We start from the raw sequence: 14871 nt of genomic DNA, 5'->3' as shown, positions 1-14871 counted from the left end.
GTCACATTTGGTTTTACTTTCTTCCAAAAAAGTAATAAGAACTGTGGGAGTAATAAAATCCAAAAAGTATAATAGTCATTGTACAAAAGAGAGGAAAAGAAAGTGCTCTAAATGATATAACTGCATGTATATTTAAGTGTATAAGATAGACAATGATATTATTGAGTTTTGTTGGATCATTGAACAGAACAGAACTGTTTGTAGTCTCACTGTTTGAATGTCCACTTTATATGCTTTAATTTTGTAACTTGAACAAATATTTCTAAGATGACAATATGTAATCCATTAACTAGTGATTTCCTGTTTATTTTTTTCTGAAATTCTGTATAACTTGTACCCTTTTTCTGCTTTTTTTTCTTTTTCTCCTTAAATAAAATAAAATAAAATAAAAAAAAGATTTTTCCTTTCTAGACGGCATATTTGTAGATGTATATTTTCAAAGGATTTGCCAGTGCCAGTGCCCCAGAGGAAAGGATGCTATTTTGCTGGGAGCTCAGCCTGGAACATCTCAGAACACAGCACATAGCAGTCTAAATCCTGCCGAGGACAGAAAGAAGGGCGTGCCTGCGGGAGCCGGGCTCACATCACACTCCTACCCTCACTGTTCCGCTCACCTTTAAGTCAGGGATGTTGAACTTGGCAGTGGCGGCAAGGTTGTTGTTCTTGGTGGTGGCCGCGTGCAGCTTCTCCCATGTTTGCTGACAGGTCTTCTCCCCAGGAGCCGAGATGAGCCAGAACTCGGTCATGCTTGTCACCGTGTGCAGCTTCTTCGGAATCAGATTCGAGCTGTGAGACAGAGCAATGCATTTACTGCCACGTGCTGAAAACCTGTTGCAGGGCTAAGGGAGTGCGGAGCGTCCAGCCTTGCTATGCTCTTGACCACAACTATCCCCCAAAGGCCCTTGTATCAGGGCTCTGTTCCAGTCCTGTGGCATCACCGGGAGGCAGCGTGACCCAAAACATGGCCCTCGCTGGACGAAGTGAGGCCCCCCAGGGTCCTGGACGCTGCCCTCTCATCATCTTGCCTTGTGTTGTCTGAACTGGACTCTTAATATGCCGCCCAGGCTAGCCTCAAATTCCTGGGTTCCAGCCCGGCCGCCTAAACAAGAATAGGGAACACTTACGCCCTGAGGCAAAGGATCCCACAGAGACCTAACGCCGACACAATTATTTTCAGTGATAAAATATCCCGAACAGGAAACAGTGAAACTACCCAAACTACCTGTGTCACAGTGGGCAACGAAGAGCCTCCTCCCAAAGCCCCAGGACCACTCGGTGAGGAAGCACCTGGCAGGAAGAGGCAGGGGACAGGGTGTGGGCCAGAGGGCGCAGCCCCGCCCCTGGCTGGACCCCTGGGAGCGCTCTCCTGCAGCAGAGCCTTCCCCGCCTCAGCCTCGCAGCCAGCAGCTACAGGCCAAAGCACTCAGACCTGAGGCAGTCTCTCTCCTCCTCTAAATGGTGGGCACGGGTATTCCTGTCCCAGCAGAGAAAGTGACTAAGGCAACCTGCCACCAACAGTTTCCTTCAATCAAATCGCCTCATATACACACAACCAAAGTGGGAAAGTTTAGAAGTGTGTAACTTTTACACATGAGGAAGCGTGCGTCAAATCAGTACATGTGCGCAGCAGTCACCAAATACACTTGTACAGTGGCGTGGCAAATTCCAAGGGTCACACTGGTGGTGAATTCCAGTCCACAGTCACCAGAGGGGAACTGTCTAAATAACCTCCGTGTGTCAACCATTCACAATTTAATTTTGCAAAAGACTGTGCTTCACCAAGCATGCCAGGACGGGCAGAGGACGGGTGGTCTCTGATTAAACACACAAAGCAAGGGGGTTAGGGCCAAAGTCCGCCCCAGACTGCAAGGGAGACTCCACACGTAACCCTGTGGGCTGCCGCATCTACTGGACTAACTTTGGCCTTCTTTTCTGACAGAAAAAAAGAAAAGAGGCGCCTGGAGCCAAGGAGGCTTCGGTCGGCAGGCTTCCTCTTTGGGAGGGAGATACTCTCTCTGAGGCTTCCCTGCCCTGGAGACTGCTGCTGGCCAGCTGCTGGCCGTCCTCCCAGTCCAGAGTCTCCCATAAGGGCTGTGGCAACAGCAAATTCCACTATTTGGAACCAAGGGTGCGACTCTCCCGCCCACAGCCAGAAATGCGCCCGTGCCCAGGTTACTCAGAGGTTCAAGTACAAGTCCCTTCAGAGACTCAGAGACTCGCAGTAGCAGCATGGGGTAAATATTCACACCCCGAAAGACAAGGGCCAGGAGAATCAGATGGAACCTAGACCAGAGCCCAGCAAGGCATACATGAAGCCCAGCACCTTCATGCCCAGCACCCAGCACCCAGCACGCGGGGTGGGATGCAGGGTGGGATGCACTCGATGGCAGGGCGGAGGCGGCCCCACCCCGAGCTGCAGCTTGCCTGAGCAGCCTCCCACAGTTCCGGAGTCACTGATGTCCCGGCGTGTCCACAGCACAGCTGGCTTCACTCCTCCAGCCTCACCCGCCACCCTTTCTGGGGCTCCCTGCTCTCAGGCCCCCAAATTCTCAGTCTGTGTGCAACACCAGCACCGACCTCACTGGCAATGACTCCAGCAGCCACATTTCTGGACACCCAGTGTGAAGACAATGGTTTATCTGGCTCTGCTCCAGAGGATTTGGGCCATGGTCAGCTGGCTGGGAGGCAGAAGCAGCCCAACAGGACACGGTAGCCAAGGCCCTCGGGTCACACCAGCCAGGAAGGGCGTGGGGAGGCGGGAACAGCGCCAGAGGGGAACACTGTCCCAGGACTGTGGGGAGCCGATTTACACACCCCCTAGGTGTTTCCTAATTCAGTCAAATTGACCCATCACACGGTGTCCCTTGAGCCAGCGCAGGTGCAGCCCAGCCACAGTAATTAGGATTGTGAAATGTTTTCAAGGCAGCAGCCAACACTCAGTGGACACTCAGTGCACTGCATCGGAGCGCTTCCCACGCACTCACTCAAGTAGCCAAACCGCAGCTGGCTTCACTCAAGTCCTGCCACACGTCAGGTAAGCGCGATGTTTTCTGTGAGGGTAACAACCACTCCCCCGGCAGTCTTTCCAGCTTTCCGTGGTTTACTAACGTCTGTCTTCCACACTTAAAACCGCCTGGAGGGCACAGGGGAACCATGGTGGTCTTCCCTCACCACTTATCCTCGCAGTACCTGGCAGAGGGTGTTGTGGCAGAATCTCAAAGATACTGGCTGAAGACTCCTGAGTCAGCGCAGTTTCGGGGTTAAATGACACAGCGCAGTAACGGTCCTGGGTTTATACTGCACCCAGCTGGCTGACTTCCTTCATGTTTTTTTTTCCATTTTTTTCAGACAAGGTTTCACTATGCAGTTCAGCCCGGCCTCAAACTCAACGATCCTCCAGCACAGCCTGCCGAGTGCTGGGATACGGGTGTGCACCACCAGACCCAGCTCCATGTCCCAGTTTTAATCAACTTTATTAAAAGATCATCTACATGCAAACCAATGTATCCAGAAGCCCCAGCCTCAGCCCCACTGCTGGGCCCAGCTGATCCGGGCTGTCGCACAGGTTAGTTCTTCCTGACCTACACTTCCATCACCGGGAAGCACTCGCTCTTGTCCATCCAGTCCCTGGCATGCTTCGTGTCGTGTGTACCAGTTCCCTCTGTCTCACTGCCTCGTGGGCCATGCACAAACATTCTACAACTTACCTCTTCACCGATCGCCATTTAGATTTTCACAGCTTTGGAGCCATTAACAAAAGTACCATGGGCGTTTCTTTACAAAGCTTTTTGTGATGAGGTATTTCCATCTCTCCTGGGTAAGCATCAAGAGGTACAATTTCTAAGCGGAGTGATTAGAATGTATTTATCAGAAGCTGCCAAACTGTTTTCCAGAGTAAACAGAACATTTTCAGCAAATTCCAGCTGGCCCACAGGCTCTGTCCCACACTCAGAGCTCAGTCAGGCCAGCAGGCGGCGGGAACCACACTTCCAGGCCACTTCCCGTGATGACCCAGTCCAGCATCTTTTTGTATTATCGGCCATTTCTATATCCTTTCCCTCTCTGGTACAGTTTCTCTTCAAATCTTTTGCTCAACTCTTTAAAAAAGACAGCTCTTTGATCACTTAATGGTATAATTTCACGTATTGGTATAATCTGTGATATAGAGACCATGTGCATGTTGTGCCATGCTAACAAATCCTAATATGATCAATTTATAAGGAGAAAAGGTTTATTTCCATTCAGTACTGAGAGTTCCAGCCTGTGCTCGGAGGCCTGTGATGGCCCCACAGGAGGGTGGGGGTATGTGGTGAGATAAAAACCACTTGCCTCCTGGCCAGGAACCAAAGAGAAAGGGGCTGGGGTCCGAATTCTCTGCTCAGGGATGGAAGAGGCTCCCACTGCCTCCTAGTGGTCACCACAAGGGGGACAGAGCAGTCCCATAGGAACCCAGAGGGCACAGCAGACACTGGTGCACCATGTACACACCATGTTCTCCTCAGCCTCTGGCTCAACTTTTCTCTTTGTTTTTTAACCAGTGGCAAAATTTATTTGAAAATATAAAACTAAAGAGAAAACGACACTGGCTCTGCTGGTGACTTTGGGCCGTGTAAAGGATTGGTAACTGGTGGCCAACTTAACACACCAGGTGAACTAACTCAGCAGGCCCCCTGAGGACTGTGGCCAGCATGAAAGGAGACCTGGAGGAACACCAGTGCTGTAGGCTCTCCCAAGGGTGGGTTCTCCTTGAGGAGCTCGTCATGCTGGCTCCCCTGATACGAACTCAGCTGGTATCAGAGGAGCTCGGAACTTTGCTGCTGAGTGGCTGTGGTTCACGCTCTGGGGTGCTCTGGTCCCCTGAGCATTGCTTCCTGGCTCCAGAGTGGAAGGTGTGTGCTGTTTAACCCAGGAGATGCTTGTCACGCTGGCTTCCTGATATGAACTCGGCTGTTCCCGCTGTCGGAAGAGCAGTGGGACAGTGGGACCTCACTGTCAATGAAGATGGCTGGGGTACTTTTCAGGACACCTGATTCTTATTTTCAGTGATGCTTCTTGGCTCCACTGCAGAACCCTCAGCCTGCTGGCACAAGTCCTTCACCCCGCTGGCACAGACTTTCTAGCTCCCACCGCTGACCTTGGGGCCTTCCCAGCATAGATCCGTGGGACAGATTTGCATGGCACTGTCATGGACTCCAGGTTTTCAGCTGAATTCCTGCAGGTGACTGCTGTGGGATCCAGGCTCTCAGTGTTGTGGACAGATTTCCTGCACTTTCTTTGCATCCGACTCCTTGGGTGACCATTATAAATAATACTATAAATTATGTTATTGTTCTCCTTGCGACCCCTGACTACAACACCAAGTCGAAGAGGAAGGAGTCAGATGAAAGTATACCCTGGAGGCAGAAGGCAGGCTGTTCTGAGAGCTGCACGGATTTTTTTTTAATGCTACTTTTGAATAGTTCTAGTCCTACCCATTTATCGAACTTTCTAAACAGATGCTTTCTGTGGCATTGAAGACTCAGCCTAGGTCAAGGTCACATGTATTTACCCTGCTTGGAATCTTGAGCTTCTTGGCTTTGCAGTTTTCATCAAACCTGCAAATTCTTTTTCAGCCACTACGTTCTTAAAATAATTTTTCTGTTTCTCCTCTTTTGAGACAAAAACTGACCCATTCTACACCACTGGACACTGTCCCCCAGGTCACCTACTTCCATTTATGCTGTCCTTCCTCATAGCCATCTGGACGGTCTCTTACTTTGGCTTTTATTTTGCCAGCCTTTCAGGTACTGAACTTGCTATTTATCTCTTCTAATGAACATTCAGGTTCACTTTTCTGCTTTATGAATTCCATTTTTTTGAAAGCTTCCATTTCTTCACAATATCCATATTAAATCACTGAATATATGTCATAGATTCTGCCAGCCTGGCGCTTCGCCATCTCACATGACATCCGCCCAACTTGGTTCCGGACCCTGAGAAGCAAGTCTCTCTCCAAGAGTAACTTCTGCGTTCTCCTCCTCATTCCAGAGATGAACCTCCCGCTCCCTTCTTGCACATGGCGGAGCCCTCTCCAGTCCCCAGCCTCCACAGCCACCTAAGCCTCCACTCCAGCAATCTTTCCTTTCCTGTTTTGCGCACGCAGATGCTCCTTCAAATCAGCTGTTGAGATGTCATTTCGCCCGCCTCCCAAACTCCTCCCCCCGCCAGACCTGATAAAGTACTTCCACTTCTTTGTTCTCACTGAGGGTGGCTGCCTCTCTTCTGCAGCCCTCCTGAGCTCACAATAAAGGCCCTTTTTTTTTTTTTGTCTACTGCACCAAATTCCTATCAATATGCTTATAATTTGCACTTCCACACTGTCAATCACTGGATTTTGCGGTCTCCCTTTTAAGAGTGTGCTTTGAGCAGGCAGCTGAGTTTTACGAGGATAATGTCACATGGGTTCCAGGCTTTCCTAACTTGACTAACTCATCCTTACTACTAGGTCTGAACTGGGGGGGATTCTACTGGTGTCCCAGCCTCCAGCTCAACACGGTCACCACAGGTCCATAATTCACGTGGAACATGCTCGAGTTCTCTCCTCACTCAGTTCTTTGCTGGGCCTCTGCACAGAGCCCTACAGCATTCTGGTGCTGATGCCTCTCTGCCTATCCCCCTGCAAATCCTGGCCAGGTGCGCCTCCCCCACCCAACCCCACCAGCTGCAGGATCAACACTGCTGGGCTTCCCCTGCCCAGCCTGACATAGGAATCTGCAAGAACAGAGTGGGGACCCCCCTTTCCTTTCTTTCCATTTCAGCTGGAAGCAGCTCCTCTCCATGGCAAGCCCACGTCTGTGGCTGCAGCTGGGGGCACAGCAAGTCTGCTAAGTCACCACACTGGAGCCAGAAACCCAAGTCTTGGCTGCTGGGCCACACACATTTATTCATGAGGTTTAGATTTTGCTACTCAATGCGCAAGGATTTCGCCACAACCTCCCAGCCCCAGTGCTATGCTTTACCATGCAATAGAAAGAAGTAACGACAGAGAAAATCTAGCAAATCTGAGCCAAAAGGCTGAAGTACTGAGTGGTGAAGACAAGAGAAAGCCATGAACGTGCATTCATTTGGTAATAGGGGGAAATGTTCTATCCATTTCTTAAAAACACAGATGCAGCCTGAACAAACATCTCCCACGTTCATGTATGTGCCATTAATCCACAAACATGTGGCAAGCTGTCCTGGCTTTGTGATATACACTTAATTAAAGCACTGAGGAGCTGTCACAACTTGCCATCATAATAAAATAACCAAAATACATTTTCAGACACACTATGACAGCGCTAGGTAAAATAATTACATGTATGAGAACCCAAGAAAATTCTGTGGGTACAAGAACAAGATGATGATTTCTAAAAGACAATTTGGCAATATTATATATGGTCAAAGCCATAAAAATGTACGTATTTTTTGAGCTAGCTGCACCAATTTCAAGAAAATAAGGGTACAAGTATAAACCTTAATTAAAGTTACTAGAACCACCTCTTGGAAGTGGATTAATGATCATTTTCATTCTTCCCTAATTTTTAAATAGTGAATACACATAAATACTAAAAGCCTGCACCCTTATCACCATCGTGTCCTCGTATCTGGAAACACTGGTAAGGTTCGCTATCCAGCAATGTGGTAACAAAGACCTCCCCGCCAACACACAAGAGGACAGAGCTGGTTAACAGTGGCTGCACTGGAAGCCAGAGACCAAAGCCAGAGACCAACGCTGGGCCGCAGTCTCTCTACCTTGCAGGAATTAAAAGAAAACCCAACTGCCGGCCCAGGACACAGTGGACCACACAGCACTGCCCTGAGGACAGAAGACTGGACCTAACTCCTGCCCCTCATATCATGCTGCACAAATCTCTTCATAGCAGAGAAGAGGCTGAGACTGCTCTGTCCACTTCCGTGCGCTGAATCCAGGAGGTGAGTCCCAGGCTTTTCTTTCTCTGTTTTCTCATGAAGTCCAGGGAGATGAGATGCTTGGCCAGGTTTCAGAACGTCTGACTTAACACAGACATCTGTGTGATTAAGCAGTGAAGTGTGAATTACAAGAAGGGGAATACGCTCACATACAAGGGCCGAAAGTCTCGTCACCACCCCACACACAGCATGGGCTGTGCCAGAGCACGATTCCTGCTCCATACACACAGACACACACGCATCAGCCTACTTTCCACATGCTTTAATAGCAACTAACAAAAACAGTAAGTTAATACTAGTAATGGAATCAAGACCAGAGCCTAATGAAAGGTGGATCAACTCTTGCTTTATTCAAGAACCTACCCATGTAGCTCTAAAGGCGCCCCCAAGTACCAGAACAGGTGGCTCTGTCACCAGCTCCCTGAGTAACACAACCTTCACGGCCGCGGTCCATCTTCTTTCCTGGAGATAAAACCCAAACATGCCCACATTCCCTGCCCTGGCTTCTGGTGCTGGCTGGGCACATGGGCCTCGCACACAGCCCTGGGCTCTCCCCACCAGCACCACCTTGCCCCCACCTGTCACAGGCCCAGCCTGCCCCCGTGCCGGCAGGTGGTTTCCAGGGCAACTGCTCCGCCTGCCCCAATATCTCAAGCTTCCCAGAACAAAATCACTTCCCTGCTGTCCATCAACAGGAATGCCAGAGCCACTGGCACAAGCCGTGGCCCCCTCTCAGCTACCTCAAACCCACACTGACCGCAAGGAGGCAGCTGTCTACCTCACCTGACTGCCTTTGGGGAACGTCACATCACCCGCCTCTGGGATGCTGTTGCTATGGAACTCCCTGGATCTGTGCAGGACAAAGCAGCTCCAGGGGTTCCTGTGCTCGGAGGGCTGCAGGAGGCCTGCAGCCAGTAACATGGCCGAGGAGCCTGAACCTGTACCATGCCAGTGTGACTTTCATTGGCGCTCTCACTGAGCAGTGCTCCATGCGGCTATGTTGGTGTTCAAGGCCCACCTGGGCTACAAAGTGAGCTCAAGGCCAGCCTAAAATGCACAGTTAATACCCTGTCTAAAAAAAAAAAAAAAAAAAAAAAACATAGGCCAGGGATTTAGCTCAGCGGCATAAGCGCCTGTCTGGTAAGCGCTAGGTCATGAGTTTAATCCCCAGTACAAAAAAAAAAACAAGTAACATAAAGGAGGAGTGCTGACCATGAGCAGGGGACCCACGAGCACTGCTCCTGCAGGGGGAGGCCTGAACCTGACCCCATGGGTGACCACAGACAAGAACAGCACCCAGTGCCTTTAAACGCCTTCAAGGACCTGACACTGCCGTTTCTGCCACAGTCAGCCTTCTGAGTTAAACCGCAGCACAGGAAGCCTTGAGGGTGCGCTTCATGAAGAACAGCTTCTTTTTGGGTGCCTGGGCCTCACCACGAAGGCACGGGGGCAGGGATGCTGAGCCTGCAGATGCTGCTGCTTTCGTTTACACAGGCACGTGGGCATCCTGGATTTTGGAACCAAGCCCCTCCAGACACCAAGTCTCGCCAGCTTCTTTCAACACCGTGAGGAAGAGACACCTCTTGGGTGTCGCAGAGATTGCACTGGGTCTTCCAAACATGAACTCCGACTCAGAGTGAAGACCCATAACATTCACCACAAACCAGTCATCTTAAGAGTTTGCCACACCCACCCTAAAACTATTGTTTTGCCTTTCCAATAACCACAAGGGGGATTTCACTTTTCAAGCAGTAGTTCCAAGGCTCATACAGAATTAAAGCTTAAAACTGTCGGAGCACACATCTTCATTGAATAATAACTTCTGCATGTTCCATTTGCAACTGAAATTACTACTTTTAAATGTTCTATAGCCTACCCACAACCTCCTGGATTCCATACCGCTAGTAAGCTTAAACACAGAAGAAAATCTTATCTTTACTGGATGTATTTTATAAACCACCACTTCTCAACCCACACTTGATGAGACAGAACCTGTAAGAGGAAAGCCTTATTTTCACACCAATGCCCATCACAAGGCCCAACAGTGCGGGCAGAGGGTGAGGAAAGAGCCGCAGAAGAACCTGCAAGAGTTCCTGGACATTTCTAGCAAGGCCAGCACAATGAGCAGACACAGCCACGGAGTCCATCAAGTGGGCAGGACGTGATGGAAGTCGTCATCAAAGACCTCCCCATGCTCAGCCACACCCTCTCTGCAAGACTCAGCGGTGGCCCAGACAGCAAGTCACTCCTTCCGTGCCTGCCTGCGGATCCCCTGATTTACACTCACGGCTCCCAAAGTGTTACTTCCCTTTTCTTTCAGGTTGGTCATTTATGATTGTGACTGGATCTGACATCACATCCCGCTGAAAGAGGGGCATCTCCACCACAGTGTTCTAGTCTGAACCCCCAACTCCATTAGCCCGAGACTCACAAGCGCCCGCTGTACTGTGTTCTGTGCAGTGTGCAGTGACAGGCACTCCGAGGAGCAGGGCCACGCTGCATTAGTAGACGCTGTTCTCAGCTCCAGCTGCAGAGGAGGGACAATGAAGAGTGACCTGCGGAAGGCCACACAGCCCGAGACGATGTTTTATCAGAGTGAAAGGGCCCAGGAGGGGTGGCGCACACCTGTAATCCCAGCACACTACAGGCTGAGGCAGAAGTCTGCCCAGAGCTCAAGGCCAGCCTCAACTAACAGCAATACTTTGTCTCAAAAAAAGAGAGAGAAAACTAGAATCAAAGGGGACCTATCTGAGCTATTCATAGTTTTTGCAAGAGAAGTTGCATAAACATTATAGTTTCTGTAATCCTGTACCGAAAGAGGTGCATTAAAACATCAAAAATGAAATCTGTTAAAATATTATTCTTAGCCTCTATAACACGATTCTGTCTCTCAAAACATTTTTTAAAAAAAATAGCCAGGATATAGCTCAGCATAAGCACCTGCCTGGCAAGCACAAGGTCTTAAGTTTGGTCCCCACTACAAAAAATAAATAAAAATAAAATTTATTAAGAAATTAAATAAATAAACGGTGACACCACATGCACATTTTGCAATCACACGGCAGCTCTCTTTCCCAGGAGGAGGTGAAGACAGAGGGATGGAAGGCTTGAGAGTCGGCAGTCCTAGGCGAGGGCGTGAACAGGGTGCATCCCGTCCAGCACACCAACAGCTCCCCTGCAGGAACGCTGGACTAGACAGAGGCTGGGCCAGGAAGGAAACCTCCCAGGTAAAGTTCATGCACCTGCTTGTCTGTCTAATTTACAAGTAACTTCCTAGTCACTAACAGTCTGCGCAGAATACCCGAGAAAAGACTGCTCTGATTCTCCCTAGGAAAACATCACTGCTGGTTTATGTGGCACCATCATTTACCTACACAGCAAAGGCTCTGTGCTTTACTCCCAGATGCAACTACAGCACCTCTCCTCCACTACCATTCTGCACAGTGGTGCAAGGTTCGATTTCCCACTGGAAAAGAACTTTATTCATATAAAAAATACAGTTTAAAATTTCTAGTTCCAAAGATCACTCCTATAAACAGAAAACTTTATTTCCTAGTTCATTGCTTGAGCTCTTTTCAAGGACACTGCCCTTGCTGACAGTTTCTGTATCATTTATTATTTGTTTGGTTTTGGTTTTTAAATTTCAGACAAGGACTTGCTGGCCTTGAACTCACTATATAGCCCAGGCTGGCCTTGAACTTGCAGCAATACTGCTGCCTCAGCATTCCTAGAGCTGGAATTAGAGGTGTCCCCCCCATCTTAAAAACACTGCAAAATTGAAATTGAACATGAATTAGTTCACAATCAAATGACATGTAATTTCACAAACCAAAGATGAAAAAGATGCATCCTGCAGATAACTCAGAATATGTGCAAGAACAAAGATCTACTGAGTCAAAATTGTTACCTCTTAAGCGAAATCAAGCTGAAAAGGAAGCCTGTCTGCTTTGGACAGGTGGCTTGCAAAGAGCCTCCCTGAAAAGGGGCAATTCAGCATCCCTGCCTTTCCCCTTGCCAATGGAACTATGTTACGAGTTGAAATAATCACAGAGTCAGGTTTCTAAAGCCCAAGACTCCTTAGGTTTAAAAACTAATAAAAATAAGACTCCCAAGACTTACACACCAAAAAGTAAAAAATCAGTATTTCCTGCTCGTTTTCAAAGGCAAAATTATACTAACGCCGTAGTCCTTGGCGTTTAGTTAAGAGCCCCTCTACGGTTTCTTCTGTCCAGCCACTGGAAGGTCCACCAGCAGGAAAAAGACCCCCGAGTCTCACACACAACCCTGGGGTCAGTCTTCAGCACAATTCGAGACTCACTGACTGCCACAGAATGTGACAACGTGAGCACGTCCAGCTCCCCGTCACTCTTACCATCCCCAACTAGACACCAAATGGAAGTGTTTTACCCAAGCTCACAGGTTTCGAAAGCACAGTCCACCATCATTAAACCACGAAACTCACCAAAAATGTCAAATCAAAGAAAAAAAACACACCCTCCTCTCCAGATGTGATTGTGGTAGAAGATGGTACAAGTTATGCCAGAATCAGGCAAGTCATTGTACCCCGAGGGCTGGTGCCACGGTCCTGACAGATTCCTGTCTGTACTCAGAATAGCATTTTCTACCCTCAGAGACCTGTGAGCACAAAACAGGAAAGGTAACTGAGTCCATGTCAGTAAAAACTATTTTGAAACATGATGTGACATCTATCTGTAAAAGATCAAAACAAAACTTTGCAAATAATCTCCTGCCAAGTGCAGAATGAGCCCATATGCCCTGTGTGGACTTCAGGACTGCTTAGGAAAGCAGCAGCTAAATTCAGGGAGCTGTCAAGTACAATCTCATCACTCTCCCTCTCTTCCCCAACATAACTGCTCTGGCAGTGCACGCAGTTACACACTCTGCCTAACTCCCTGTAAGGTGTGAAGAGCGTCTTCCCTGGGCTGTAACCATGGCCCCCTGGCTGGTCTCCCTAGTTCACTTCGGCCACCTCCAATGTCCTCCACAAAACTATCTTCTCAGGGCCTCCTCCAGACTCACCCTGCAGCCTAGGATCTTCACTAGCTTCTCTCTGCCTTTAGGGCACAAACCAGCTGGCCCAACTGCCTCTCTCCCAGCTCCACACACCTCTTTCAGCCACCCTAACCCTTTCCTCCCCGTACCCCAGAGTCTTGACATACATGCTTCCTCAGCCTGGAGTGTTCTTTCCCCCCTACCTCTGCACCATCCCCATCTTCAAATCTCAGGTCCTCTATCCTCAGCGACACCTTTTACAACCTTCCACCGAAGTCACATTCCTGGTAAACTCTCTCACACTGCCCCGCTATTCCTTCAAAGCACCTTATCGTATCTGCATGATCATTAAAATCTATATCCTTCATCTGCCACTCAGCTCTGAGGACAGAGATCCTAGCTTTTCCCCAGGGCACACAGCACGCACTTCATATGCAGAGTGAAGAAAGTGAATAAACGTTATTCAAAAGCCCCCTTTATTTGATGCTGACTTTATTTGCTACCTGGTTCCCCCAGAAACATTTTCCTCTCATCTTCAAATCCTGTGGTTTCCCCAGTCTACAAAATTCTCCCTTCAACAGGGCCAAATCCCTGATGCCAAGACAAGTTTTCTTTCCTCCAGGTATTTTCCCACGGTGGCAGTGCATCGTCTCTGCTCCACACTTTTAAAGCACTTTGCATTCTTTCTCATAATTATATACAGCCTGACAGTACTTTACAGTGTAGCGTTGTGCCTTTTCTTCCCAACATCAGTGCGAACTCCTCAGGTTGGACTATTTACAGCCCCACCCCCACCCCAAGAAGCGCTAAGCACTGAGTGCTCCCCAAGACACCGGATTTTCCCTAAGAGACCAGATTTTTCCTCTGCAAAGCGTATTAGCTTCCTTCTTGCTCCTCTGCCTCTCAGGTGATTCAACTGGCCTTATGAGCAAGTTCCCTTTCGGCAGCTCCGATCTGCCCTCCCCCATTCTAATACACCCGTTCGCATTCCTGGATCCCTCTGCTTCCTTACCTGGAAGGACCCCGACGCCACGGGAAGGACCCCGCCGCAGCGAGGGGTCGCAGCCCTTTAACCCGCCGTCCTGGCTCACGCCGCGCTCCTCCCCGGGAAGGGGCCTGCGCTGGCTGTGACCTCACACAGCCGCGCGCTCCTCGGCTGCCGCGACCCCCACCCACGGAGGAGACCAGGCTGCCGCGCAGTTTCCTCCCGCCTTGGCCACGGGGCACTAACCTGGGCCCTCTGTCCCCCAGCGTCCTTCCCCTGCCCTGGAGCCGGGTCCCGGCCCAAGGTCGCGCTGCAGCGGCCTAGACCAAACACGGCGTCGGCAGCCCGCGGCGGGCCTGGCCCGCGCCCTCCCGTCCTCCCGCGTCGCCCAGCACACGCCCGCCACCCGCCACCCACCGCTCACGGACCCAGCAGGAGTCAGACGACAAACACAGACGGCCCGACTGACGTTAACGGTTCAGCGCTCCATCGCTCCCGGCCTAGGCTCCGGCCTCACAGATTGCTAGACCCCGGCGCCCACGGAAGAAGTCACGTGTAGGCCGGAGCAGTCAGCTGACCGCTCGCGCCGCTGCGCAGGCGCAGCACCGCCAAGCCGCGAGGGGCGGGGCTGGAGGGCCGGGGAGCCAGGCGGGGTCGGGGCGGGGGCGGGGACAGGGAAGGGATAGGGCGAGGCGAGGAGGCCCAGTGAGAGCCGGCGGTTCCTAGTGGGCGGAGGGTAGTGGGCGGGGCCCCGAGCTTCCGGGGTAGGCGGGCGGGGTGAACCCGGCGCTTCCGGGTGAGAGAGGCTAGCCGCCCCTCCAATGCTGAACTTTCTGGGCTTTATTTCTGCGGGTTGGAGTTGGTTTGCTAACCCTGCGCTGGCTTGTCCGCTCTGGGTTTCCTAATAGCCATAATTTCTTGCG

At 50.3% G+C, this 14871-nt stretch overlaps 1 protein-coding gene across 4 annotated transcripts in view; it reads right to left on the bottom strand.

Annotated features, from left to right (window-relative positions):
* Atp6v1c1 (ATPase H+ transporting V1 subunit C1) overlaps nt 1-14545 on the bottom strand; it is a 33873-nt gene extending 19328 nt beyond the window's left edge. For 2 of the 4 annotated variants that reach the window (XM_013143950.2, XM_013143952.2), the window contains exons 1-3: nt 14377-14537; nt 10382-10477; nt 615-786 (exon numbers count right to left, since the gene is read on the bottom strand). In XM_013143950.2, the coding sequence (XP_012999404.1) occupies nt 615-786; nt 10382-10452 (243 nt within the window). In that variant the 5' untranslated portion in view covers nt 10453-10477; nt 14377-14537. Of the gene's footprint in view, nt 1-614; nt 787-10381; nt 10478-14365 lie in introns of all 4 variants that reach the window. The other 2 variants (XM_003480095.5, XM_013143953.3) reach the window with 2 other exon arrangements.
* Nucleotides 14546-14871: the final 326 nt, after the last annotated feature.

This window comes from Cavia porcellus, unplaced genomic scaffold (assembly GCF_034190915.1).
Source record: "Cavia porcellus strain 051 isolate PalLab524CR breed Dunkin Hartley unplaced genomic scaffold, mCavPor4.1 scaffold_10, whole genome shotgun sequence".
Taxonomy (NCBI): Eukaryota; Metazoa; Chordata; class Mammalia; order Rodentia; family Caviidae; genus Cavia; species Cavia porcellus.
The sequence above is the reverse complement of the archived record's forward strand: the minus strand, read 5'-3'. Positions and strand labels throughout refer to the sequence as shown.